Raw genomic sequence first — 24,292 nt, forward strand, 5'->3', positions numbered from 1 at the left:
TTAAACAGCCTTGGACATGCACCTTGACCCCACGGCCAAGGCACACCGTCTATAAAGACTGCATAAAGACTGCATAAAGACTGTCCCTTTGGCATACACATGCACCTCAACCCAAAGGCTGAAGCACATGGTCAATCAAAACATGCATCCTGACCCCGAAAGGCCACAATGCATGGTCATACAATTGGACCCCTCCTCCATAGGAGTGAGTCCTCACGACTTTAACACCCTGCCGTCCCGACGAGGGATTATTTTTCCCTCATCAGGACAACATACTGCAAATTGTTTATTTTGACCAATCTAAGCCGCTAATATACACAGATCGAACCCCCTAACTCGACTAGGAAACAAGGCACAGATTGAGTCTCACCCCAGCAATTGCTGCACAACCTGTTATCAACAAGTGTAGCCTGCCACGCTGACACATTGTCTCTGCCCTGCTCAACAACAATTAGGTTTGCAGTCAGGAACATAAACTTTAACTAAAGAAGCACACTAACCCGAGAAGCACACCGATGCTGACATGTGCGTAAATTATACCAACACATCACCTCCAAACCACACGGATCCCTCCTGGTGAAGTCTTGATATTTTTATACCCAAGTACTATATCCAGTTGTAATGCTTTGTTTTTTTTTTATGTGCACGCTCAAAGGCAACATCAGCTAGTGTGTGTGTGCATGTAATATGATTACAAGTAGAAGCAGAATATTGGTAACTCAACCAAGCTATTATATGCAATTCCACGAAGGGGCAAAAAGCACTTGTAAAAAGAATTATACAAGGATTATTATTATTTTATTTTTTTAACGAAAAGAAATTTAAAAAATTCCGATAATGTGCATAATATTCCACCTGTGGAATGTTTACGACCTTCTCCACAGTCTCAGAAAGATCCATCGAACAGCTCTCAAGTCGATCCTCAGCATCCTCTGCAACCATCTCGCAGTCCTCTGATTCCTCAGAGTCTTTTGCAGACCCTCTATTATCCTCTTCCGAGACGGGCTGGTCATCCAGAATCCCATCAAATAGCTCGTCAATGAGATTCGAGTTATTCTCTTCCTCTTCAGCTAATGCAATGGATGAAAAAAAAAAATGAAAAAAAAAAGAAAAAAAAAGGGAAACAACAATGTGACAATACCCACTTTGAAAGTTTGCACCATGGAGTAAAATTTCAAAGCAATTACCCCTACAGAGATCACAATTAAAGGTCACAAGAGAGAGAAATCATATAAATCAAGACAGATTTTATTCAAAAATCGAGGCTCGTGGAGAAACCACAGAACAGATCATGACAACACAAATTAAACAGTAGAAAGAGAGCAGAAGCACACCGACACAGCAGGGTTGAGAGACAAAATAGAGGGACATTTGGAAAAATAAGGAATGAGGGGAAGAATGAGAAGGGGGGAATGAGAAGGGGAGAACACACAAGGTGGACAAGATGGATATACAAGTAACTTTCAGGATGGAAAGACATGGGCTTAAGTTGGGTTAATGGGGGTAGACAAGATAATGGTTTTGGATGGGGGATGGGCTGGTGGTGAACAGCTGTTTAAGAATCAAGATGAACCAATGCTTCTAACTCGATTTATGGGTGGTAAAACGATTTTTCAAAGGGCACCTGATCCTTACTTAACCTGTTGAATGCAATATCGCATCGATGCATCTTTCTATTGCAGTTCATACTTGTGCCAGGTTTGTTCCACAAGTTATCGTGGTAACACAACTTCAATTTAAGCCACATGACCTCAGACCTTTTGAACCTAAAATCAAATCAGTGCATCTTTGTATTATAGTCCATACTAGTGACAAGTTTGGTCGAAAAAAAAATATATATATATATATATATATTTTTTTTCTTTTTTAAACAACGCCAAGGCTCGTGGAAGAGCTAGTGCACCAAATGGATCAGGACGCAACAGAACGAAAGTCACAGTAGAGAGTGGGAGGGGGGGAGGGGGAGGTACACCAACACCAGGGTTGAAGGACAAATGCTATAACAGGTGTAAGGGAGGAATGAAGGATATGGGAGGATGCATGGGGTGGACAAAATGGATACAGAAGCAAACTCTCAGGAAGGAAAAATTGTAAATTTGGAAGGAGGTGGGCTGGAAGGTTGGGGGAGGGGGAGGGAAGGAGTGTAAAAATGGGTGGGGAAAATCATGGGTATGGATGGGGGTGATCTGAGATGATGGTGAATAGCAGTCTTGAAGACCTCAAGGAAAGATTGAGATTGAAGAGAATGTGGAAGTTGGTTACACAGGTGGGGAGAAAAATAAATAAATGAAAGGAATAAATGAGCGCAGGTGAGCAGTGATCCGGGATTTTGGGAGTTTCACCAAAAGGGAGATCGATGGTTGACCGCATGCAGAAACCTGGGGAAAGGGTGGGAGGCGAAGCACGGAAAGAGCAGAGGGTGCAAGACCAGAAAGGAAGCGGTAGAAAACAGACCGAGTTTGTCAGACCATCCATTCAGGGAGGGGTTTCCCTTCAATGGTTCACAAGTTACCATGGTAACAAAAAAAAACCCAAAAACAACGTCTGTGGCCTCTGGCTGCAGAGGCATAAAAACAATGATGCATCAATGTAAACTGCACCACCTTCAATTCCATCGCAGCTTGCCGAATTGTTCCCATCTTCTTCAGGCTCAACACATATGGTGTGGCATTCTGTTTCTGGAGCAAAACGCACACGTTTGCTTGGACTCACAAGGAACTTCTCTGGTAACTTGTCAGGCTCTGCAAATAATTTAAATACCATAATCATATCAATCAATCAACACCATAAATCATAATAAATCAATCCATAATTAAATTGATTCATAAATCAATACATAGATCAATCAACCAATTGTTGCGGATCTCAGAAACGTCGACTCTCCCCTTATCAGGGGGGGGGGGGGTTAATCCCCTTGTCCTTTATCTGGCCGACGCGATCCTGGAAGTTATCACGTTCCTTCCGGTCGGTATTAAATAGGGTTGTTGGTCGAATTTTAGTCCTATTACCTAATTACTAATAGGTAATAGGACCGTGAAGCAAGGAAATAACTCCCGCTCGAACCACGGATATGGATTTAATATGCCGAGCGGATGGCAATCCGCGATCCGAGCTGTTAACCAGCGACTAGACCCGAGTACCAGCTTGCTGGGATGAATGATCCTGGTGTGTACCCCGGTTTAGAATAGGTACACCGTATCCCTGCGCATCGTAAGAGGCGACCAAGGGTTGGCGTCAGGAAGGGCATCCGGCCATAAAAACATTGCCTCAAACAGGGAACCATGATTGTCAAGGCTAACGTAGGCAAGGCTAACCCCCGCTCTAGCGGGGAAAATGGCCTTAAAACGATCATTCATTCATTCATATTCATTCAATTCGACAATATTGCAAAACATGAAATTAATTTTTTATATATATTAAACAAACCCATTGAATTATGAAACGATCACCAAGATACAAAACCACACATATCCCACTCCAGTATGATCCACAAGCGAATTACCTTCTATCAAATGTTGGGCTGTGCTGAACATGGATTTTTCAACCTCTGTACCATTGGGTTCTTTCTGAGGCAGGGTCTTCAATGAAAAAATAAAAGGCAAATCATTGAGCAACAAAACAAATTGACATTTAGAAACCCAACCCTTCTGCAAGAAACCAGCATTTTTGGATAAACATTTACCGAGGCCGGCGAAACTTCAGTTCTGGCGCTCCGTTTCTCCCCAACCCGTGAACTTCCCTTCTGGAATCGCCCCCGAAGCAACTGCAACTCCTTCTCACGCTCCTGCAGATAAATCAGCACGAAGAACAAGAGCCACCGATCAGTCCAAAGAAACAACTGGAAAATCACTATAAAATGAGGCCTATAATGTAGAATATTGCTTCCAGCCTTCACATCAATTCAATCAAAACAAGTTGCAAAAGAAAATGTTTCTTTAACATTAATTTTACCTTCCTCTGTTTGTCTGCCAACGAAGCGCACGATGTTTCCTCCTGGACGTGTTGGAAGCGGTTCAGCAGTGCCGTCGGTGTAGAGCCGGGCGTCCGAGTCACCGGTGATGCCCGAGAGAGTGGAGTTCGCTCCTGGCATCGCTCCTCAAAACGTTCACGAAACGTCTTCACGCTCGAGCCTAGCACACGGAGTGAGAATGGGTTGAGGAAGAAAGCAAGACCTTTGCAACCATCAAACACTGAAAAGGTGGATAACTCGACTTACCAGATGACGTGGTGATACTTTTGGTGCTACAAGTTGGGGTCACGTTTTCTTCTGGATTCCGTTTCAGTGTCAGAACAGGAACAGAAGCATGCTTCTGTTTTCAAAATAAATATATACAAATAAATAAACCAGAATTTGTCCTTTCATGCAAAATTACCTCATAGCAACAAACGTAGGATAAATTCAAAAATCTGAGGGGTGTGGTGGGGGAGGAAGTGGGAGGAAAAGTGAAGCTATTCACACCTGTTTATCTTCTTTACTCATCTTTGGTGGCGTTTCAAGAGCAGAAAACTGTTCACTAACAACTTTCTTCACCAAACTTTGCACAATTGAACTGTCAGGTGTGGGAGCTCCTCCCCCTGAGTTTCCATCACATTTCTGAGACAACGGGGAAGCCTTTCTTTCATTCAAATCACTGCTAGTACGAGCAGTTGGGGGTTTACCATTACCAGGCGTTACAGACACGGATCTAGGGGCTTTTGGCAGAGCAGATGAGATCGGGCTTTGCGTTTTGTATTGACGTTTGACATGTGCGGCCTCATCTTCCCAACTGTTGATTGTGGCTGCCAAGCTGGCCAGACGAGACTTCGTGTTGGTTGAGGCAACATGAGAGTTGGGCAATGAAGCTGGAGGTTGCTGCGCTGCAAGTGGTGAGGGACAATCAACCTCTTCAAGAAGGTCTGCAAAAAAAATTAAAAAAATTATTTATATACGTGGAAGAAAAATAAAGAAGCATCCCCATCTGAGCACTTGGCTCATGATGCAATGATAGCAAGTTTGAATCAAGTACATTGCTAATTTTGATGCATTGTATCGAAGATATCCTTACAACTATTGCAAGAGAACAATGACAACCCCTAATGCCCAAGCTCTTCAACAAGGGAAGGATCACTTGTTGGTTGTATGCAGCACGGGGCTTTAAGTTAGCACCAGTTATTGCAGGGGCCTGGTAGTGCCCCCTGCAGGTTAAAGCAGGAATTTCGCCAGGGTGACGGTACACACAAATTGAGGAATCAATGCCCGCAAAAATCAGGAATGACGGTTTATACCTGGGACGACATCAGAACCCAGGTTAGATGGTTCAAATGTATGTAGGTATAGCTCTACACTATCCTGCCAGCCTGGCAAAGATCACTGTTCTAAGATTTAGCAGTCTTTGCTCTAACCTCCAGTCTGCCGGCTTCCACGAGACAAAGCTCGAAATTCCAACCTTTCATACCTCCACTTGCATCCCAGCAGCGTCTTTGATCAGCAAGCCGCTGCAGGCGGGATCTCGCAGAGAGTTCCAACTTCTGCTCATCCCCATCATGAGAATCTATGTTCATTGGCACTGCAGGGCTGGGGAGAGGAGGTTGAAAAGTCTGGGATTATGCTTCCTCGAAGCAAAATCAGATTGGAAAGAGACAAAACCGATTATCCACAACGAGAAATATCTCGTACAAGGAGGAAGGAAGGAAGAAAAAAAAATTAATAATGTTTTAAATAAATAATTCGGGAATGACAAAATCACCATGTGGTAACACTTCACACCTAGCATGTTCAAGATTGTTTGGAAGAGAATTCTCATCACACATCAGTGGTGAATCCACATCGTCCGAGACGCGCTTCTTGGGTTGTGATGGCTCATCCACCTCATCTGCTGTTAGAAACAGCAATGTCAAAAGCACAAAAATTAACAATCACCTACAAATGAGCCAAAGTAAATGTTGTTATTTTGTTAGCAAGCAAAATTATGTTAGCAACAAAATGATCAACTTCCTTGACTGTGCAAGGTCACAAGTGGAGCTCAGAGCTTTTCTCATTTTAATTAAGAGGACAGCATCACAAATTGTTCAAGTCATCCTTACAATGTATACCGTCTCATTATCTAGTGTACCCTCTCCATTGCCTTATTGTAGGATTTGAACCAAATGAGTAGCAGAGAGATTCAAACAAACTAAACACCTTAGTATTAAGCAAAGATACAGTACTGTTATGGCGGGGTCCCCACGGGGGGTCTGGTGGAGTGTGGCGTCCCTTGTCCGTCGTGGCGCCGCCCGAGCGGGTGGCTCGGGCCGACAGGGTCACCGGACCCTGGTGGGGGTTAAGACCTACAGGGGGGTCCGAGGTGGTTTCTCAAGCCTGGGATGGCATATATTGAGGACAACTAGGGGGAGGTGTTGTGGGTCGCGCTTTGGTGGTGGCATCGCAGACGGCCAACTTGGGCCTGATGTGGTGACCGCCCGGGCATGCGGCCTGACACCCTCTCCCTGTGACTCTGGGACAGCCAGCATATGGTGATCTGACATGCTGTGCTGGGCTATGGACGCGGGTCGAACCGCATGGACAGGAATGAGATAGCCCACCGGACAACCATTGGAGCATCTGTGGAATGTGATGGTGTGCGTGACCTTCCACAGATGTTCCGTTACGATTTATGGACTCTCGGTTTGGGAAGAGAGCCATGGGAGTGTTGAATCCGGAAGTTGTAACGTGCCGAGCATATGGGCCATGCTCGGCTGGCATGTGTATGGCAAAGCATCTTTCTTTGGTTGAGATTAGTGAATTGTGACAAATGTTTGGCATGGGTAATCTCGGGATTTTATGCAAATTTAAAGGTGGATTTTTTTTGAAATGTCATGGTGGATACTGACACCAGTGTCACCATTATTGATCCAGGTGTGTAGACCAAAGTGTTGGAGGCTGTGATAATATTTGATAGGTTAGCAGGACACAGCCTTCAACTGGTTGCGGGGGCGATTGCGCCAATATTTGGGACGCGGGGTTAGGGATATGTAGTTGTGTAGTCCGAGGGTCAACGTGGTGCTGTGTGTGTCCGAGGTGTGTGGACCATGTCTTCTGTGTGGGTCTCCTGGTGGAGCATGGCTGTCGACTAGACCTTGGTGTGGTCAAGTGTGGGTGAGCACTGGGGGACGAGGGTGGCGTAGGTGACGTGAGGGGAATGCCACACACTGCGATCGTCTCCCCCAGGGCCGAGATTGTGCGTGCGGTAGTGTTTGCTGGCAGCAGGTGCTCACCATATTGGCCAGCTGGGGCTGGTGCAGCCGTGTTCCTCGCAGGGTGGCCGAAAGATGGATGGTGGGTCGCACCCTTATGGACACTCATGGACCATGTTGGCATTTTGATTGCTCACCTTGTCCCGATGACCCTTGCACGGTAGAGGTGCGGGGCTGTCGAAGCCACATGTAGTTGTGTAGTGATAATCACCGTTGGATGCTTATCCACATACCTGCCAGTATATTGAGGACAAAAGAGAAATTTGCAAGAATTTGATTGGTCCAAGGATAAATTTTGGGATTTTGTGGGTGGATGGCACTTTTGGACCTGACCAACCTGCAACTACCTGCACTTGACGAAAGTGTTTTGGATGCATACTGTCCCAGGCTTCAGGACTTGCTATGTAAAATTGGGGGATAGTCAGGGCCCTTAGGGATATTTTGGGGCCGTTTGGTTCAAATTCTTCCAAAAGCACCAAATTTGGCCCAGATGTTGCCCATGCCATACTCTTTCGATTTTTGACGGGCGCCAAGACGGGCGCCCCCCCCCCCCCCCGGGGGCCCCATATTGGCGAAATACTAAATGGCCGCCACCCGGATTAGAGGAAAATCAGTTAAATAACCAAAAGGGTTGGAATCATGTACGATACCACTTTTCAGGGGTTTTCGAGGTCGAGGAATCCAATTATGATGTTATTTTGATGATTCGAGGTCAAGGTCAACCCTCAAGGTCACCTTAAAGGTCATTTTTGAGTCAAACATGTCGGTTTTTTAGTTTTTTGTCAAGATTTACGCGAGGTTCACCATTTTATGTTTCTGGGTTGGGTAATCGAACTCTGACCTTATTTTTGACAATTAGAGGAAATATTTACATGTCTATTTCCTAATTTTCAGGCATATGCAGTTCATCAATCTAATTACAAAGGTACGGATTTTGATGTTTTATGAACTGTATGCCATATCCTTGGTGTTTAATTTTTGTGTGATCATGATCCGCGTTCATGTATACATGATTGTATACGTCATAAATATGACGTCATAGGTCGTGACCTGGCGGCCATATTGGATTTTATGAAAACCTTAAAAATGGATCCCTGCCTTCATTTTTCGATCGATTCATTTTGAACTTTGACCACTTATAGTACGCCATGTGATTGGATGCATATCCTAATTATGACGTCATAGGTCAGGTGACATGGCGGGATGGACCGGTATGGTCCCCGGATCATACCGCCCTTGGCGCCCGTCAAAAATCGAAAGAGTATGGCATGGGCAACATCTGCGCCAAATTTGATGCTTTTGGAAGAATTTGAACCAAAATATCCCTAAGGGCCCTGGGTAGGACATGTAATTTGGAGTTGGGAGGCGGGTGCGAGTGATGACATGGCCGGTGCAGGGGGATGGAATGTGTGCCACACAGTGTCTTGTGGGTGGCATTTGTGTTAGTGTTGTAGTTATGGGTTTTCATGTGGTCATGAGGTTGGAGATAATGGATTGAGTGATTATTGCGTTTTGAAAATGTGATTTAAAATGTGAACTAGGGATTTCACATGAAGCAGGCCATGGCACATACTCTTGTAACATCTTTTTGGTACCATCATCTCGGCAATGTGTGAGAATTGAATGGCAGCGGGGGAGGAAATGTGTTTTGGGGATCTTGTGGGTGGGGAAGGTGCGTGTGTCCGCAGGTACAGATCAAGCTCGGAGGAGCGATGCCTGCGACCCCCCCCCCCCCCCCCCTCTGCGGCAATTACCCCTGGCAGCCAGTAGTATCTGGAAATTGGAGCTCGTCGGTGGAGCGTCTGGTTGGGCGCCGTGGGATAAAGGAGACTCCCGGTGACCCGTGTAGCTGCGCTGAAGCAGGAGGCCACTGAAGAGCCTGGGGTGTGGAGACCTTCACCGGCGGGGTAACAGTGGAAAGGGCTGTTCGACTGTCACGGGGCCAATAGGTAAAGGGGGGTGGGGGGCAATGAACTTGAGTCGGTTGACTTGTGTTTGGGACTGCGGGCACCACAGCCTGAAGCACCCCCACCATCTTAGTTGTGCGGTACCTCCCCGCTGCCTAGTTGAAAGAAATGCACACCACATGAATATGACATCAATGCCATCGTCCTGCAGGGGGGGGTGTAATCAGTAAGTGCTTGAAATGATTTTGTGTGTAATGAGTTTGGACTGAGTATGAGTGGATAAGGGGTTTGTGTTGCGTGAATGTGGGCGAAAATCCACCGAGCCATGTCACTCACCTGTAACACCTGGGCAGGGCCCACGGAAATTTAGGGGTGCATTGGGATGGCCCCACAGGTAAGGTTGCGTCTTGTGGCATCCACCGGGGGACGCGGTCTGTAGACCGGGGTTGTATAAATGTTTAATAGAGTTGTGAATTGTTGCAAGTTTGGTAAGTTTTGTGATTAAGGTAGTTTTTGTGTGTTGTTTGTTTCCTCCCTCTGCAGGAACGACGAATCGAAATGATTGTAAATATTTGATTGCATGGTTATTAAGGGGATTAGCTTGTTAAGGGGGATAGGTAAGTAGATCCAGCTCGCTTCCACAGCCCCCCTGCTTTATTTCATAGGCTAAGTGTGAGACAGTAAGTGTTAAGACTGGAATGGTAGCGCCTGCAGTGAACCGAGCAGGAGCTATGGTTCCAGGGGGAGAGGGTGTGGGGGGGGGGGGGGGGCTGTGTTATGAATTTGGTTAGAGGAATATCTGGAGCCAGATAGATCTGTGTAGGTAGGTATTCGACTGTCGCGATAGGGAATCTACCCTGTAATAAGTTCCATGTGTAGTCTGGTTTGTCAGGATAAGCTGTATTGATGTCCCCGCTACGAGGGAGTAGGGCGTGCTAAATAGTCCAGGGATTATGGATAATATTCCTTTGTTTGTCGTCGTCCCTGTCACCAAACCTTTGTCCCTTATGGCCATGTATACCCATATAAACACTTAGATAGGCCCTTTAGTGCACACAGTAATTAAATTCCCTTCCCTGACAAAGACTGTGGAAGACAGGCAGGAAGCCAGATCGGGGCACCTCCGGCTGGCCTAGCAACCAGCCTCGTGGCAAGGCTGGGGGCCACACCCAGGAGGACTGTTGATTGGGCAGGGGGAAGGGCGAGCAACACCACAGGCGGGAGGCACTCGGCCAATTTTCCAGTTTTTCCAAACACGATGGAATAATATTTACCGATATGAACGGTGATGTGGCTTTTGTTGAAATTCTACAAATACTGCTTATTCTACATACCAGGAGAGAGTAGATCGACTCCTGACAAACTCTTCCTATATAAACGCGCGGCTCCGAAGTAACATGGCAGCGTGTGCAAAGGGACTGAGAAACGGGAACATGGGAGGAGAGTGGACACAAGGTCATAAAAGGGGGCGCTGCAGGACATTTTGAGCAGCTCTTTTTGGTTCTTCGCTTGGGCTGCACGGCATTGTGTTTCTCTCTTGCTGTCTTGACGCTGCACGACGTCTTGTGCTCTCTGCGCTTCCCTTCTTGGTCTGAGATGTCCTGGTGGTCGTTGGTTCACCAGCTGCGTGGTGTGGGAGCGAGGCTCGGTGCTGTGAACGGGTGGGACCTCGTGTGCGAATGGCGAGGGGATTGGAGCGAGGGCGTTGGCTCGGGCCTGGCGAAGCGGACGGAGGGTTTCTCCGCACCGGAGTTTGGAGCCGTGGTGGATACGACACGACTACAGACGGACAGATAAGCTGACACTACATTACCCAAACCCATGAGGAACGAGTTCTTTTATTAATTCATTTGCCCCGTCTCGTTTCTGAAGTGAGGTGTGTGGGATCCCAATTTAGGCTCATTATTTTATTACCGTCGCGTTTCATTGTATCGGGTCCGTGACTAAATCTCTATTTTTGTACATTCTAATTCGGTGTTCAAGTACGTTAAAATTCCCGACAGGACCGGAGCTGCAGTCAGCGCGCTCCAGGTAAGCGCTTTTCCCGCTTCTTCCTCTTCCATTCTTCTTCCCGCACTTCATAGTGAAATCCGTGTTTGGTCGTCGCCTCCAGTTAAAGCCGTTCTGGTCATCCGCGGTCCCTGGTATTAACCGGAGGGATTCGCACGGCAGTATTTAAGACTTGTAACTTCAAATGCAGTACTGCGTCATAGTTTGCAGCATTCCATATTCCTGCCCCAACTGCTGCTGGGAAGGCAATGACAAACAACCTAGCAGAACCCCCTTGTCAAGAAACTGCTTCAGTAGCACCGACACTAAAAGCTAATGGTCGAATATGAAAATAAAAAGGAACTAGAACAGCACTTGGTAGAGTGCACAACCCCGTGAGGCTGAACAGTTTATGTTTTGTATCGCACTGATAGGCCGGATCTGGATTCGGACCTGAACCAAAATCTAATCAGCTTGTTCTCGTCACCTAACCAACTGAAGCTTTGTCATAACTCATCCACGACTTTTTTGAAAGACCATGCTGTACTGTATATCGTTTTTGGCCACATCGATCAATGATGTACTGGTGTAGGATCACTCAAATAATTATTGGAACCAGATCTTCACCAAAATTTGATACATTTGTCATCGCCTCACATCCAACCTTTCCACTAAGTTTCATCCAAATCCATTCTACAGATAAATGGACACAAAGGGGGTGAAAACATAACCTCCATCCACCTTCGTTGACGCAGGTAATAATCCTACTCCCAAAAGAACAACAGACCTTTTCCAGCAAAAAACTCCTGGTTTACAGCCTCAGACAGTGGCATTCTGGAACGTTTCGAGTTCTGCAGAACCGAAGTCGCTTGCCCATCATCCGCCACTTGTGCTAGTGCACTCTCAGCAAGCTTCTTCTGCAGCACTTCACGCCTTGCCCGAGTTCGCTCCAAAAGTTTCTGCAAACCCAAGCCAAACAAATCAATACAGAACTAGAACAACTCTTCGAAGCCATGACCTCGACCGATATGCCCCCGCCCACATTATTACATCATTATAATACTTGTACCGAGTTCGATTTAAATCCATTCAGCTGTTCTCAAGTTATCACATTTTACCTTACCTGACATGACCTCTGACCTTTAGCCTCTTGACCCCAAAATCTAATCAGTTCATGTTTACATCATTCTACATAAGTGTACCAAATTTGGTCAAAATCCCATCACTGGTTCACAAGTTATCGCGGCAACAGGATTTTTTTTTACCGAACATGACCTCTGACCTTTGACACCGTGACCACAAAATCTAACCAGTTCCTCTATACCTCATCATACATACCTGCACCAAGTTTGACTAAGATCCCTTAAGCCGTTCTCAAATTATTGCGGAAACAAAAAACCTATCACAGACGGACGGATAGCCGGACGGACAACCTGAAAACATAATGCCTCTGGCGACTTCGACGGCGGTGGCATAAAAACAAAATTGGATGGGCTCGTGATCACAAGATCTCCAAATCGCCGAATAACAAATGCTGCAGTCTTGTGTATTGGTTCAGTGTCCTTGAATCTAAAAGTACTCTCAACCTAACAAAGCAACATGCGAGTACGTGTGTCTCGCAGCAGGTGCTTCCACCGTTCTATCTTTTGCAGCTCTCACTTTTGCAGCTCTCCCTCACAGCTCTCACTTTGCAGCTTGCAGCACTGCAGTCTCACTCTCACTAGTCAATGCCAAAAGCATTCATTTCTCTCTTGCAGGAATCCGACTCTCAGCTTGGGTCAAATAATGGATCTTTTTTATTTTTGCGTCGGATATTCACCCGAAAGTAAATCCTTTGGCAAAGAACAGTCCTCAATTGTGTGCACACGACCTAACCAGAGAAGGCACCGCTACATGAATACTTGGCATATCATCCTTGTACGAGCCCACCAGGCGGATCCAAGAATGCAGCTTCAGCAGAGATGGAAACTATTCCGTTACTCTCCTGGCAACTGCCTGTTCACATTTTGCTGCCATAAAGAAAGGTGCCCAAAATGCAAGCATAGTATAATCATATTATACAATACAATATAGAATTAATTATATATATATATATATATATATATATATATATATATATATATATATATATTATACATATGCATTTACTCCCCAATTACCCCCCTTTTTATGGGGTAGGCAGAGGAGTTTTTTTTTAGTTTTTCTTGTTTGCAAATTATTTCACAAACGGGATGATCCTGACACTCGACCGAAGGTAACAGGAATTTGCAATTTGTTAATGGGTTCATGGTGCAGGCATAAATTCACCTTCTATTCGCAAAGGACATCGTGGGACCTTTATAGTCCACCAACAACCAGGCAGACAGATCCCCCGACTCAACATCCTTCCGATGGATGGTGCACACACTGATCCATCGCCCCACGTTGTGAAATACCAGAATGAATGCTTATAAACGAGTCAACATTAAAGCTCAGGCTAAAGAGCTCAAAAGGCGAGTGCATATATTCATAGATTCAAATAAATATACGAAACACCAAATCCGTCCGCCGTTAGAGCTCGTAGGATGGCCTAGACTCTAGACCTAGAGGTACGCACACAAATGCTGTGCGTGTGCGTAATTACGTTGCTAAGCTGTCTATACTGGGTTTGAATCACGATCCAGCTGTAAACCATCATCCTGGTGTTTCATAGGCAGGGTGATTCATCAATGTGTGTGTCGCCAAAAACTGGGTGTCCCATCTGCAGGTGCATTAGTTGGTGGAGGTTAAAGATCCCATGGTGTTTCATTAGTAATGGTAGTTCAACTCAATTTCCTCCCATCTCTCTCTCTCTAAAACTCCTCTCAACTCTCCAATCTCCTTTAAAAGCTCCACAATTACACCATGTGATTCAATAAACCTACTAGGTATTACCCTAACATCAAATTTATCCTGGAATCCACACATTAGACAAATAGCTAAGTCTACCTCAAAGAAACTAGGAGTCCTGTTTAGACATCGAAGATTCTTCTCCTTTGAACAGTTGCTTCAACTATATAAAGGATTGATTTGTCCTTGTATAGAGTACTGCTCTCACATCTGGGGAGGTTCTAGTTCCACATACTTACTGGACAGAACTGAATCCAAAGTAATCCGACTCATGAACTCTCCCAATCTGATCTCAAACCTCAACCCACTCGAATTACGTTGCAAAGTTGGCTCTCTTTCTCTTTTCTACAGGTATTACTTCAGTTTCTGCTCTCAAGAACTTGCTGCTTGTGTACTTCCGCCATTAGCGAGACCACGGAATACTCGACAAGCCATTACATCTCATGATTATTGGGTGGCCATTGGCAACACAAGGGTGGGCCGTTATGTTTGTTTCCTCCCTACCACTGCCAAACTCTGGAACTCTTTACCTTCCCATGAATTTCCAAACACTTACGACCTTCTGTTCAAAAAGTAGATTTTCTGCTTCCTCAAACATCTTAGACTATTCTCTCTTTCTTCACTTTTCTATCAATGCAGTTCATTTATTTAAGGCCTGGCCTCGATGAGAACATTGTAAAAAATTTAGTACTCTGGCAGGATGGCCAAGAGCAGCGGTTCTTAACCTGGGGGTCGTGACGTACGCGCATACGCCAACAAAATACTGTGCGTGGTATGTACCTTTGTTAGGTTCCTAAAAATGGGCTCAACAAATTGATATGTTATTTATGACCCCTTCATGACCCCCGGAAAACCCCAAACGACCCCCATGAGGGGGGGGGGGGCGCGCCCACCAGGTTAAGAACCGCTGGCCTGGAGCCTAAAGTACACATATTCACCTTGAATCTGTCTAGCCTGAGTTTGAATCTCGACCCAGGTGTTTCACCAATGTGGTGTCACATACTGTTATGTGTTACCCTCGGATAGAGGTTTAACTGGGCGTCCGTCCCATCTGTCAGCATTCGTTGGTGGACGAAGATCCTAGTGTCCTTCGCGAAGAGTAGGCGAGCTATCGCCGGCATCCTGGCAAAGTTCCAAACTTCCGCTCTAGTCTACAGAGGGGCACTGCATCAGCGGCTCAGCCAATTATGCTACAAGTCATCGTCGTCTTCCAAAGTTAAGGAGAAAAGGAATAATTCTGGGTTTGGATGGTCGATGTTCTTTCTCCAATATTTAACCACAGCCCACTTTAGGGTCACTTTGGAGGCAACGACCGTCCAAATAGGGATCGCCAGCACCCAACACACAGTTCTACCCACCGTGGACACCACACCACGTTTTGTAGGAACTGCCGCCCAATGTGAGACACCTGTCGGCTGCCACCACACCCCGACCATTTAAAACCGAGTTTGAGACAAGGCGGGGGTTTGTTCGGAGCGTCCGTCGTTTAACGTTTTCAAACTCCCACATTCCCCAGCCTTGCCAAGACACACCAACTGTAGTCGGGACCCTTCTACGGGCTCCACGTTTATCAAATCGTGACGTCATTCCACCACTACGTCGCTCTCACAAACTTCATAAAACATCCAGATCGAAGGGTCCATGTGTTCCAATGAACCCCATTCCCCAATTACAATGTTACTCTTAGGTTGTTTACCGGGACTCCAATCCAATCAAATGACCAAAGCCGACAACCGAACATAACGCATGTTTTAACCAACCTGTGTGAATGTGTCCATCTCGCTCGAACTCTCACAAACACAAACCAAAGCGCGAGCCCCAGATCCAAACGGAGCACCAGACGGAGCACCACACCCAGCACGATTTATCGCACGACCGTTTGAATTTCAGCGGCTGCGCTCAAACCATCATGTGATGTCGCCACAACACCCGGACCAATCAGCAGCGCGGAGCTTCATGCCGTTTTTGGTCACTCAAAGAATGACGCCACGTAGAGTAATTTTTTTTTCTTCTTTAGTGAAGTATTTCAGCGTCCTGTAGAAATACCGGTAGCTATGCTAGTAACATTTGACAAGAGTAACGATGTTTGTTTTGGTGATTAAATAAGAATGCATGGAAGAGGTGGATACCAGCCTCGCTTAAATAACCAATAATATACACCAACCGTGTGTGCAGTTGTACTGTTGTAGTCACCTTGTCGCCATCTTAGAACACCAAGTTAACCGTTGTGACGGAAGTGTTGATTTCTTTAACAATTTGACAGACTTTACAAAACGCCGGCTTTTATTTTCAGTAAACTATACTTTTTGCCTTTTCACGGCACGTTGTGTACAAATCCTTTCCACTTACTCATCTCTGCACTAATTTGCTAGGAGGCTCAATGTTAAATCGCTTATCTAGCTTGACGTCACCGGAAGTGTTCTGGCGGCCATATTGGTTCCCCCATAACAAGTACCGAAGGTGTAAACACAAGTGGAAACCTGTCGCTGATCTTCTGTTTGATTTCATTGGTTTTAAAATAAATGCGATTTTAAACTGATTGAATTACTAACAATATTGTACTTTAAGGCAAAATGGCGTCGTGTGCTGCCGACGGTGCACATATCGTGACGAACGAGGCCGGCAGGAGTGATTTTACATCGGTAAGGCTTCAGTTCAAACACTGTTAATGTGTGTGTTACTATGTTTGTGTTTGTGTTTGTTTGTGTGTGTCTGTGTGTGCGTGTGTGTGTGTTACTATGAGTGTTTTTTTGTTTATTTTTTTGTACACAAGATCGAGGCTCGTGTAAGACTAAGAGCTAACATCAATCACAATAATAATAAAAAACAACAAACGGACACACAAAACATACAATAAAGGGAGCGGGAGACAAGATGGGGAGAGAGAGGGAAACACACAAGTACAACAGCAGAGAACAGGGACATCGGGAGATCTGTGGGACGGAGAGGGCTTGGGGGGAGGAGGCATGGGAAAGCGGGGGGCGGGGTTGGGGGGAGGGTGGGATACTGTCTGTGTTACTATGTGTGTGTGTGTGTGTGTGTTGCTATGTGTGTGTGTGTTACTATGTGTGTGTTACTGTGTGTGTGTGTGTTACTATGTGTGTGTGTGTGTTACTATGTGTGTGTGTGTGTGTGTTACTGTGTGTGTGTGTGTGTGTGTGTGTGTGTGTGTGTGTGTGTGTGTGTGTGTGTTACTATGTTTGTGTGTGTTACTATGTTTGTGTGTGTGTGTTACTATGTGTGTGTGTTATGTGTGTATGTGTGTTACTATGTTTGTGTGTGTGTGTGTTGCTATGTCTGTGTGTTACTATGTTTGTGTGTGTTACTATGTTTGTGTGTGTTACTGTGTTTGTGTGTGTTACTGTGTGTGTTTTACTATGTTTGTGTGTGTTACTATGTTTGTGTGTGTGTGGTATTGTGGTGTGTGTGTGTGTGTGTGTGTGTGTGTGTGTGTGTGTGTGTGTGTGTGTGTGTGTGTGTGTGTGTGTGTGTGTGTGTGTGTGTGTGTGTGTGTGTGTGTTACTATGTCAGTTTGTGTGTTTTACTATGTCAATATGTGTGTGTTACTATGTCAGTGTGTGTGTGTGTTACTGTGTGTGTGTGTTACTGTGTGTGTTACTGAAACTGAACAAAACTGTCAGCTGAAGGAGCAAAATAATGTCATTGTCTTATGTCAGCTGAACGAATGGTTTATTAATTTGCAGAAGCATGGCCTGGTACTTCGTAAGCAGTTTGTGAGTGTAACTTGATGTTCTTGTTCCCAAGTGTAGGCCGACATGTGAATATTCCTTCTTTTTATTGGCCATAGGTTTCTGCGCTGTGATCCAGAGAGATTGCGAAAATGGGTGAGCAACGTGAAGAGGGACAGGTGGACACCTACAAAAAGGTCTCATCTTTGCTCTAACCACTTCACCGAAAACTGCTATGACAGAACTGGTCAGAATGTTCACATCAGGCCGACTGCAACACCTACTATTTTTGCCTTTTCTGATCACCTTCAGAAGGTAATTATACTGGATTATTAGATAAGCCTACTGAGACATTATTGAATGCTTTTTGTGTTTTCTCAAATATTGTTTCTGAACAATGGGAATTATTATTTCATAATGTTTATATTTTCCCTGGTGTTGGGCTAGCGGCTAGGGTACCAGCTTAGGATCCTAGGATCCTGGGTTCAAATCCCGGTCGATCGCTGAATTAACACCAGGGGGGTTGACTCAGCCTGTCATCCTTCCGAGGTCGGCTAATTTAGTACCAGTTCACTGGTAATTCCCTGTTTGTCGTTAAAGGCGGCAAAAAGGGTTGGCGTCAGGAAGGGCATCCGGCCGTAAAACATTGCTTCAAAAAAGGGGACCAAAAAAACAACAACAACCACGGTTCCCGAAAAAGGCCAACCCCCGCTTTGCGGGGAAAAATGGCCTCTAAAGGTGGTTATTTTTATGTTTTTTAATGTTTATATTTTCCATTTCAGAAAATTACAGCTCTTAAAGCACCATTTGCCAGGAACACATCTGCTATGAGAGCAAGCATCCCACATTCCAGCAGGAGTAGTGAGTCTTCCTGCCACGATAGAATACCAACCTCTGACAGCAGTACCCACCAAGAACACTCCTATGCCACTATGGAGTCTCCGAGGAAGCTGAAACGTAAGCTTAATCATGTGACTGTGCAGCTGGAAAATTGCAGGAAAAAACTGAAAGGAGAGCAGCAGAAATCAGGACACCTGAAATGCAAAGTTACAAACTTGGGCTCAGTTATAGCTTCCTCGTAAGAACAGAACCTGATATCAACAAATTGCGCAGAGTTGTTGGAGCAAACTTTCAGTGGAGTCCCTAAAGAAGTCCTGAAGATAATTCAAAAATGCAACAGCAAGAAACACTCAGGTGCCATATCCTCAAGAACTGAAATCATTTGCCTGACATCCTTCCGAGGTCGGAAAATTGAGTACCAGTTCACTGGTAATTCCCTGTGTTGCAAGAGGCGACTAACAGGGTTGGTGGCAGGAAGGGCATCCGGCCATAAAACATTGCTTCAAAAAGGGGACCAAGGTGCCCAAAAAAGGCCAACCCCTGCTTTGCGGGGAAAAATGGCCTCTAAAGGTGGTTCTTCTTCTTCTTGACACTGCAGTTCTACTCGGTAGAGGTATATGACGATGTGAGAGGGACATTTAACATGGCCATGGCCCATTGGCCCATCCTCGTCAAATCAGGTCTTGGTACAACGGTGAAAATGGAGATCCTGGTTTCACCAAATCAGCAGAGGTCTGAACTACATTCTCTACAAGGTCTGAACTAACAAGTTTAGTTTGATACTGCAAGTTGTTTTAATGCAATACACAATGTGTTGTAGCTGAATCTCACAAGTAATATACTTCACTTCAATAAAATTAATTTACTATAAACAAAATAAAGTGCAATATATTGTTTCACGTCCTGACCACCTTTGACTTTTCCCTTGTGTTGTTTCACTATTTCAAAACTGCTGGATATTTTGTTACTTTAAGGGCATTATTTGACATTGTTTGTATTCTTGGTTTTTTTCATTTAGTAATTTTGTTTAGCTATGTGCAAACGATTAAAAATATTTCATTATCAAGAGAAAACCTTTGTGTGTGAGCTCGTTTTATATACAAGTGGGCCCGTTGGTTCATTGGACCAAATTTTCATTGTCTTCACGGCCTTGTAGCACACCTGCCTGCCGTACTGCTTGAGCATCACCTTGCCTTTCACCAAGTCCAGATGTCCTGGGGCCATGGCGGGGATTAAACGTTCGTTATTACTCTTGCCAAATGATACTATTATTATTATCACTCGCAGAGTGCCTGCTCTACGGGCGATTTTGTTCCAAGCGTGCAACACATTTTTCTGCCATTGGATATTTTTTGCTGACAACTACTTTCACTTGCATTTCTTGCTGATTTCCTTTGGTAATATTGCTCTTGCTGATTTCTGTTCAACTTAGGTGTCCTTGTTTTTTGAGGCATCTCAAATTTCCAGGGAAAAAAAAGACATCAAGCGTCACCCTAGTTGACAATACTGACAACCAACCCACACCCCTCCCTCACAATCCCCCTTCAACCGTCACCCTAGCTAACAATACCCATGACCAACCTCTCCCCACCCCCCTTCCCCACCATCCCCTCACAATCCCCCTTCAACCGTCACCGTAGCTAACAATACCCACGACCAACTCCCCCCTTCCCCACCATCCCCTCACAATCCCCCTTCAACCGTCACCCCAGCTAACAATACCCACGACCACCCCACATCACCCCCCGCCCCCCCCCCCACCCCCCCACTTTCATCATCCACAATCAGTAACGGAATCTGAGCTCGCAATGCGCCGTTTCTCTATGTACCTTCGCCGCAGGATCACAGTGAGTTCACAATGTGACGTCACTGGCAATCTCGAAGATTGACAGTCTAGGACTCCAGCTCTTGGGGTTTTTTCGGCACTTTGTGATTGGCAAATAAAAAAAATTCCCTTCAAATTCGATCGTGATTAATGATAGCCAATGGTTTATCAGAAGAAAAAAAATTGCATTTGGGTTGCCTTTTAAGTGTCTTTTGGGTATTTTGATTATCTTGGGTCTTCGGGGTCGTTAAGGGTCTTTGGAATATTTTCAGTCCTTTAGGTCTTCAGAGTCTTATGGTTCTCTTGGGTCTTTGGGGTCTTCAATGGTCTTTTGGGTATTCGAAGTCGTTAAGGGTCTTTGGAATATTTTCGGTCTTTAGGGTCTTTTAGGTCTTCGGGTTATTTTGGGTCCTCGGGGTGTTTTGGGTCTTATTGGTATTTAGGGGTGTTTGGGGTCTTCTGGATCGTGAGGGTCTTAAAGGGTCTTCAAAGGTCGAAGGGGTCTCAGCATACATTTCAATAGTACATAATTAATTAATAGACATAAGTAATTAATAGACACAAAAAGCATGAAACACACACACACACACCTCATCCATTTATAGTAGATGTTGGTTTCAGATCATTCTGGAACAACGATGAACAAGGTTTGAGTGTGCGGAAGGCATTGAATTCAGTGGTGGAGAGAGAGCATGTATGATTCCTTTTTGGGTGAACAAAGATGGCGGACGGTGGCGTCAACTTTCAGGGTCGAGCTTCCTATCCAGTTAGGTTTCCACTCTCCGTCCTCTCATTCGGAACTCCTCCTGGCCACGTCCCCTCTAGCGTGCAGTCCATGCCCAATGAACACCACAATGGCACAAACCTTTTCCCCAATGAATGAATTTAAATAAAACATTGTATATTGGTCGGTCTTGTCTACTATTGTCTGTTTGTCAGTCGCCTACGCCCTCCAGGTTACAATTTCAAACCGATCTTTACGAAACTTCACCAAATTCTATAGTAGGTATGAGGAAGAAGCCTATTGATTTTGAGGTCAAAAGGTCACCATAGGCCAATAGTCAACAAATTAAGATGGAATTTATAAAATCCTCAATTTTCATCCAAGTGACTTGAAATTTAAACAGGATTTGCACATCCGGTTACTTAATTCAACCACCAATTATTTTTTGGGTCAGCATAGGCCAAAAGGTCAACACAGGCCAAAAGGTCAACACAGGTCAAAGGCCAACATAGGCCAAAAGTCAACATAGGCCAAAAGGTCAACAAGTCAAAGTCAACATAGGCCAAAAGGTCAAAAGTCAACACAGGCCAAAAGGTCAACATCGGTCAAAAGTCAATATAGGTCAAAAGTCAACAATTTATTTTAGGGATTTCGCACGTATCATTCCATGCACGACATATTTCTTGTTTGTTTGTGAACAGGCTAACTGAAAAAGTTATGGATGGATTTCGACGAAATTTGGTGGGGAGGTTGGGTATATGACAAGGACGAAATGATTCTAATTTGGTGAAGATCCGAATACGGGTCCGGATCAGATAATTACGCTGCACTCGCGAAGCGAAAAGCAGGGTTAGGCATTCGTGAGAGTTTCATTTTCTCGTAATTTTCTTTTCGTTGCATTTCATTTTCGTTTCTTTCATTGTAAAATTCATTTTCTCGGCCATCGTTGGTCCGATTGACAGGAAATGTTACCATAGGCATAGGAGCGCCTCCGCCTATATAATTTTTTAATTCGTAATTAGACGTCATAGGTCACATAGTACGGACGCCATCTTGGAAGAACATTACACCTCTATATCTCCCAAACCGCTCAATAGAAAAAATTGAAATATTGCTCATTGTCAAGTACTCACCCTGGGGAATAAGATATTTTGATGATGTCATCAGTACCTTCATTATGACGTCATAATTCGACAAGTACAACGCTTGATCTGATCAGTATGAAAAAAAAAAATCTCTGCAACTGTTAGACCGATTGACACGAAAATTTCGCCATAGGTGGGCCTCCTCCTGTAGCATATTTTAATGACTACAGAGATACCCGTGCGACGCACGGGTGGGAGGCCAGAAGCAAACAGGCAATGCAGATACGGCGAATGCTAAAGCATGAACCCAATAAATTCCACATTCCTGTAGCACGTCAGACATGGACAGCAAGTTCCTTTCACTCACTCACCGCAGGCAGGTAGGTGGTCTTTCTGTCTTCTACCGACTCCTCTCCGGCCTTGCTCCCCCAGCTCTCTCTGTGCTCTGTCCCCCAAATATTCCTACAGGTCGCACAAGATCTGCCAGCAACCCTCTGATGGTTAAACTGCCGAAATCTCGGCTCTCTGCTCACCTTCACTCTTTCATTCCTCTTTTCTCCCGCCTGTGGAACAAACTCCCACACTCCCTTCAATCCCTCTCCTCCCTCCAGGTCTTTAAAACAGCTGTTCACCACCATCTCTTATCTTCCCCCATCCATAACCTTGATCTTTTCTACCCCCACTAATTCACCCCAGATCCACCTTGTTTGAAATTCCAACTTATTTCCTGGAAATCCTGGCAGTGTCCATATGTTTATACCTCTTCCACCCCCCCCCCCTTCACATGCCTCCTCCCCTTCACATGCCTCCCCCCCAAAGCCCTCTCCCTCCCACAGATCTCTCGATGTCTCCATGTCTCTCGGTCCCTGCTCTCAAATGTTGTGTTTGTGTCCTTCCCCCTCTCTCCCCATCTTGTCTACCGCTCCCGATGTTATTTGTTTTATGTGTCTGTTTGTCTTTCTGTGTGATTAATGTTCGCTCTTTCACGAGCCTCGATCTTGTATACAAAAAAAAAAAAAAAAAAAAAAAAAAAAAAAAAAAAAAAAAAAAAAAAAAAAAAAAAAAAAAAAAAAAAAAAAAAAAAAAAAAAAAAAAAAAAGTTCGTGAAGGACTTCCATGAAAAACGTACTCGTTCACAAACAAACGGGTACGGCGAATGCTAAAGCATGAAACCAATAAATTCCACATTCCTGTAGCACTTTCAGTCGCACGTCAGACATGGACAGCAAGTTCGTGAAGGACTTCCATGAAAAACGTACCTGTTCGCAAACAAACGGGTACGTTCACGTAGAGAAACATCGATCGTGAGTCCGTGGCGAATCTGCATATGGCGATGGCAAAATATCAGAAATTGAAGGCTTTTTTATTTTAAACGATTCATATAAACATCCGTTGAATCATATCACACGCAAATCATCAAAATCTAAACAGTATCTTTAGAATTTCAATAAAAGCCACATCACTGTTCATATCGGTAAATATTATTCCATTGTGGCGGACACAAAAGCCCACTGGCGTGGTGACATCATTCCACGCACCAAGTGGGCGGTGGACACGCCCGAGGGGTAGGCGTGGCCTCATGATATACACCGGGCGACCAGCCCGGAGCAGTTCAGTGTTACAGTGTAGTCTTGCAATAAAGACGTTTATATGTTACCGCTTGTCCGCTTCCTCCTTGCTCACAAGCAGCGCGCGTAACGCCGCGCTTTACTGGTGACCCTCGACGTTGGATCTGCCGGAGCGATCCTTCCACACGCGACGCCATCGCCATGGCCGACTTCGTCAAACTTCCGGAATTTTGGGAGGCTCAGGCCGAAGTCTGGTTCGTCCAGGCCGAAGCCCAATTTCAGCTTCGGCACCTCACCGGCGATGACACGCGCTATTTCCACGTCGTCGCCTCCCTCGGGCCCGGCACGGCCGCTCGAGTTGTGTCCGTCCTTCGCCACCCACCGGACGGCCACAAGTACGAGGCACTCAAGCGGCTACTCCTAGCCACGTTCGGCCTCACGGACGACGCACGGGCCGACCGCCTCCTGGATCTCCCCGAGCTCGGTGAGACGCGCCCGTCGGTCCGAATGGACCATATGCTGTCACTGTTGGGCGACGAAGCCCCCGGTTCGCTATTCCGGGCGCTTTTCCGTCGCCAACTTCCA

At 45.3% G+C, this 24,292-nt stretch overlaps 1 protein-coding gene and 1 long non-coding RNA gene across 3 annotated transcripts; one reads left to right on the forward strand and one right to left on the reverse strand.

Moving 5' to 3' along the window:
- Positions 1–639: 639 nt before the first annotated feature.
- Positions 640–15,916, reverse strand: LOC144893645 (anillin-like). Of its 2 annotated transcripts, none has more exons than XM_078784554.1 (11): positions 15,737–15,916; positions 11,896–12,067; positions 5,747–5,855; positions 5,436–5,554; positions 4,460–4,896; positions 4,217–4,310; positions 3,952–4,130; positions 3,683–3,784; positions 3,503–3,578; positions 2,604–2,741; positions 640–1,070 (listed from the first exon to the last, which is right to left on the reverse strand). In XM_078784554.1, the coding sequence occupies exons 1-11, from the start codon at positions 15,752–15,754 to the stop codon at positions 799–801; spliced, it is 1,716 nt and encodes a 571-aa protein (XP_078640680.1). In that variant the 5' UTR covers positions 15,755–15,916; the 3' UTR covers positions 640–798. The 2 variants fall into 2 exon arrangements, with proteins under 2 accessions (XP_078640680.1, XP_078640681.1); XM_078784555.1 differs by having other exon boundaries at positions 796–1,070; positions 5,747–5,852; positions 15,737–15,879.
- A 469-nt stretch (positions 15,917–16,385) lies between these two features.
- On the forward strand, positions 16,386–19,578 carry LOC144893646 (uncharacterized). The gene is made up of 4 exons (XR_013624570.1): positions 16,386–16,436; positions 16,545–16,618; positions 17,785–17,980; positions 18,448–19,578. It is a non-coding gene; the product is annotated as an uncharacterized LOC144893646 (long non-coding RNA).
- Positions 19,579–24,292: the final 4,714 nt, after the last annotated feature.

Source organism: Myxine glutinosa, chromosome 9, assembly GCF_964187855.1.
Source record: "Myxine glutinosa chromosome 9, kmMyxGlut1.1, whole genome shotgun sequence".
In the NCBI taxonomy this organism is placed as follows: domain Eukaryota; kingdom Metazoa; phylum Chordata; class Myxini; order Myxiniformes; family Myxinidae; genus Myxine; species Myxine glutinosa.